Genomic DNA, 4,541 nt, shown 5'->3' with positions numbered 1-4,541 from the left:
TTCTTCTTCAAAAACGATTTCAGAGCTTGATGTCAAAAAACAATAGAAATCGAGAATAACGAAAAAAGAAAACAGAGAGAAAAACACGTAAATGAAAAATGAAGAAGGAGAAAGAGAAGAAGAAGAAGAGGAAGAGGAAGAAGAACGTGCAGCAAGAAGAAGAAGAAGGTGCAATGAAAACGTGCCGTAACAGTATGTGGAGGAACTAACGTCAACGACGAAGAACAAACCAGTGAGAAAGGAGGAGAAAAGAATGATCGAAAAAGAAGAAGAAGAAGAAGGGATGTAGCGCGTGTAAGGAACGTAGCACTTGCAGCGAATTTTGGGGATTAGAGTTTAATTGGCTTGTAATACTTACAAGCCCTAATCGCTTGTAAGCAGAGTTTTCCCCTAAAAATATATATAGCGAAATTACAATGTCATCAGGGAACAACATAACTTTAGCGGATTAATTTATTATTTTTTTTTCTAGAATTCCTAGTTTCCTATAGGACACATGTACACTAATTATCCCTTGACATGAGATGCATGGAAATGAAATCATATTTTCTAAATGAAAACAAAAAGTAAGAGTTGATACTTTACGAGCTAAAAAAATGTCCTAGGATTCAACTATAATTGAGCCTAACCCAAGAAGTGGAGTAATGAAAAGAACTACAGAAGTGGTCACGGGTTCGCTTGTTCTCTCCTTTTATGCTGACAGCGGAGCAAATACACAAGAGAACCAAATCAATATTTCTTTTTTCCTTGTTTATGTTCTTAGTCACCACTCACCAGTCATGGTCCCAAGTCAAAAACAACACAGTATTTAGTAGGCTTTTTCAAAGGAAAGGAAATGGAAAAGGAACCAGCTTCTACTCAAAAGTTCCAAAGGTTATAAAGGAATAACAGAAGTGAGTAAAATTCTCATAGACCATTTTCACATATATAATTAACATATACATTAACCCTCCAGAGCAGCGTAGCTATCTATTGGGAAATTTACTTGGCAGGTCATACCAACACTGAAACTATGGACTCTACAATTGGTTTCCCCTACCATGGTTTAAGGATTTCCATACGAAACCGTGAACATTCTTAGTTTTAACCTGTTCAACTTGAGGTTGGTTGCTGTCCAAGCAGCAATGAAGGCCATGAATCTGCTGGCGTTGGATACCGGGCATGAGGTTTACTGATGGCAGATGAAGGTTTTGGAGTGACCTCAGCGACGTTAGGAGCTGAGAAAGCAGCTTGGAAACCAGGGCGATAGGGGACAACAAAAACTGCAGGTCCTTGCTGCAAGTTGGGTTCCATGGGAGGGAATTGGAGACTCTGCCCCGTAAAATTTGCCTGCTCCGATTGCTCGATTTCCACGTGGGGAGGTGCATTCAGGTCAGGTTTAGACTGAGTTACTCTCGCTTGTATCTCGACTTGAAGTTTCTCGATTTGAGTTTCTAGACTGGAAGTCTCCTCCTTTAGCTCATTTTTCTCCATGGTAACCTGGCCAATGAAGCAATCATATGAAATATAATCAGATACAAGAACGTGTTCCTTGTATGACAATTAAATGCAGTTTCCACAGTATTCCAAAACAATGTCAAGCACTTACATAGTGAGATTCAGACAATAGAGACGAGTTCTCCTTCTTGAGGGACTCAATCTGACAGAGCAAGTCCTTTAGCAGCCTAGCAGTTTCGTTCAATATAGAAGCCTTTCCGTTGTTCTGCTCATTTAGATCTGCTCCCACGCCACCACCAAAACAAAGGAATAAATAATCCAATTAAAATAGCAATAAGGCCAGCAAGAAAAAATATGTCATGGCACGCTATGCAAGAAACAATGTAACTGAAATATTAAAGGGAACAAGCAAGGGCCATAGACCTATAGTAAAGCTGAATACATTATAGATACCAAGCAATGGCACAAGAGGTTACCAAGTACATTGGCAAGATCAAGAAAGAGCTCATTCAAATGTTCCCGCTTCATTTTCTCCCTTTCAGCCTTGTGGATCCTCTTAGGGACTTTCCCCTGGTTTGTTTTACCAGAAGACCTGAAAACAAATCAAGTTTACAAACCTTGAATCCGGATAATAAACCCAATGATCCACATAAAACTATTCATGCAGGAGACACCAAGCATGTAGTGCTATACTTCTTGCCTTAAACTATTACAACTATACCAACACCAACAACACCAATAACCCAACACAATTTAAATTTGTGCTAACAAGTGCAGCTAAATGAAGTGCCTAAGAACTATAGACATTGATATAATAATGGAGGAAATCTAATTAAATTAAAATATTAATTCGTGTACATAACAAAATTGATTTAGGGATAAAAGGTTCTTCTCATTTGCCTTCCACCAACCATTACTCACAAGCCCAAAGAAGCCATTATAATTAAAGGACAACCCTAAAAGTAATTGAATCTAAAAATGACAATACGAATTGTAAATGTTAACTTGGCAGAGCCCATCAAATATTTCTTATTTCTGCAACAGTGAAACTGTTATCATTTTGCGTGACTATCAGTATAACTATGAAAGCATTATAGAATCTCTGACCTGTTTTTTGAAGTCTCAGTCATCGGAGTCTGATTCTCAGATCCCATTTCCACTTATAACAAAACCAACTAACTAAGCTCGTACACACTCCTCCAGCAACAGAATTTCCTAAAGTAGTAGACAAAAACGAAACGCTATTTCAATTTTCAATCAAGTACCTAAAAGAGGGAAAATGGAAAATCTGAATATTTTCAACTATCTACTGCCATTGATAAAGCAAAACCCCCTGTTTGAATATGCAATGAATTCTAATCCAAATTGATCCCTTCTCCCTTGTAATTCTATCAGATAAAAGCCGGCAAAAATATTAAAAAATAAAAATCGAAACTTTTGCTTCAAAAATTAATAGAATCAAGAAACCAGTCACCGAAAAAATTAAAAGGATGGAGAAAGAACACATGCAGCAGAAAGAGCAAAGTTGGTTTCGCTTACCCACGTTGTGGTGGACTCGGTGTGAAACGATTCTGAAGGAAGAAATTGGAAATTGCGAAAATACTTTTGTGTCGTGAATCAAGGTGAAACGAGAAAGATCATTATTTTCAATTAAAAGAAAAACACGAGAATTAGTAGAAAAGAGAAATGGAACAGTTTTAATTTTGGGGATGGAATTAAAATTAGGGCAGAAGAGAGAGGAAACAGGGGGGAGTGTGGCGAAAGCGTAAGTGTCACACGAAGGCGCGTGGCCACGCCATGTTCTTTGGCTTCGATCAATCACCAACAATGAGATCACCACGTGATCTTTTTGTCTAATTTGCTGAAAAAAGTAAAATAATATTTTTTTCTGACGTTCATTTCTTTCATCAAATTATTTTTTTCTTTGGTAACTCAAAATAAATTTAAAATAATATTTTAAAATAGGTCTATTTTATATACTTTTAAGTTTTAATACATAAAATAATAATACTTTTAATAAATCAAAACCCATAATTAAAACTTTGACAAAAATAAGCTTATGAAGCACTCATTCGCTATACTTTATGATTATGCTAGTGTTTCTCTAATTTTGTACCACTACAGCAGTATAAATGATACAATAAGTAATTAATTAGAATTTAATTTAAATATAATTTTTTTATATTTAAATTTTTCTGTACCCAAAAAAATATTTAATCAAGTTTAACTAAATTTTTATAATATATTTTTTATTATGCCCCCACTTACTCTATGTACGACTCTTTCTTTTTCTTCTTATACATTTGTTCTTCTTTTTCTTGTTATTTTTATACTTCTGTTACTTTTTTTCTTTTTTTCCTCTTTTTTCTTTTTTCTTCTTTCTCTTTTGTTATTGTCGTCATCACCACCACCGTCTCCTCCCCCTCCTCCTCCTCCTTTCATTTAATTTCTTCTTCTTCTTAATTAAAATATCACGCAATTAGTTTAACGATAATACAAACACATCATTTAGTTGTAAATGATACAAAAAAAAATTATGAATGATACGAAAATTTTTGGTGAATGACGCCAAAATTTTTTATGGATAACACAAAAATATTCAAAAACCACAAGTTCAAAACTAACTCATTCAACCAATAAAATACATTTAAATATGTTTTAAATTTAAAAGACATATCAAATTGTTACAGAAGATACAGAAATGACTAAATTTTTTATATATTAGTTTAATACTATACAATCAATTCAGTGATAACAAAACACATTATTTAGTTAAAAATAATACATAAATTTTCGGTAAATAACACAAAAAATCTTTAAAGAATTATAAATCCAAAACCTTAATTTATTTTTCTGATAAGTTCTGCACAATTCCTCCTCCTCTTCCTCCTCCTCTTTTTTTTTCTTTTTCTTTTTGTTTGACATTCTCATAATTCTGATTCCACCCTTTTCACAAAAAATTGTATCACATTTAAGAAATTTTGATATCAAACTTAAAAAATTTCTTGTGTCACGGTTAAAGTTTTGGTGTTATTTTTTGATAAATTTTACATAACTTAAAACTCTTCTTCTTCCTCTTCTTCTTCTTTATCATCATCTTTTTT

At 33.9% G+C, this 4,541-nt stretch overlaps 1 protein-coding gene across 1 annotated transcript; it reads right to left on the bottom strand.

Moving 5' to 3' along the window:
- Positions 1–712: 712 nt before the first annotated feature.
- LOC107467901 (transcription factor bHLH47) lies at positions 713–3,256 on the bottom strand. The gene is made up of 5 exons (XM_016087126.3): positions 2,977–3,256; positions 2,545–2,652; positions 1,914–2,029; positions 1,589–1,716; positions 713–1,479 (listed from the first exon to the last, which is right to left on the bottom strand). The coding sequence occupies exons 2-5, from the start codon at positions 2,589–2,591 to the stop codon at positions 1,093–1,095; spliced, it is 678 nt and encodes a 225-aa protein (XP_015942612.1). The 5' UTR covers positions 2,592–2,652; positions 2,977–3,256; the 3' UTR covers positions 713–1,092.
- Positions 3,257–4,541: the final 1,285 nt, after the last annotated feature.

This window comes from Arachis duranensis, chromosome 1 (assembly GCF_000817695.3).
Source record: "Arachis duranensis cultivar V14167 chromosome 1, aradu.V14167.gnm2.J7QH, whole genome shotgun sequence".
Taxonomy (NCBI): domain Eukaryota; kingdom Viridiplantae; phylum Streptophyta; class Magnoliopsida; order Fabales; family Fabaceae; genus Arachis; species Arachis duranensis.
Note: the sequence above shows the minus strand (reverse complement) of the source record. Positions and strands in the feature narration are given on the sequence as shown.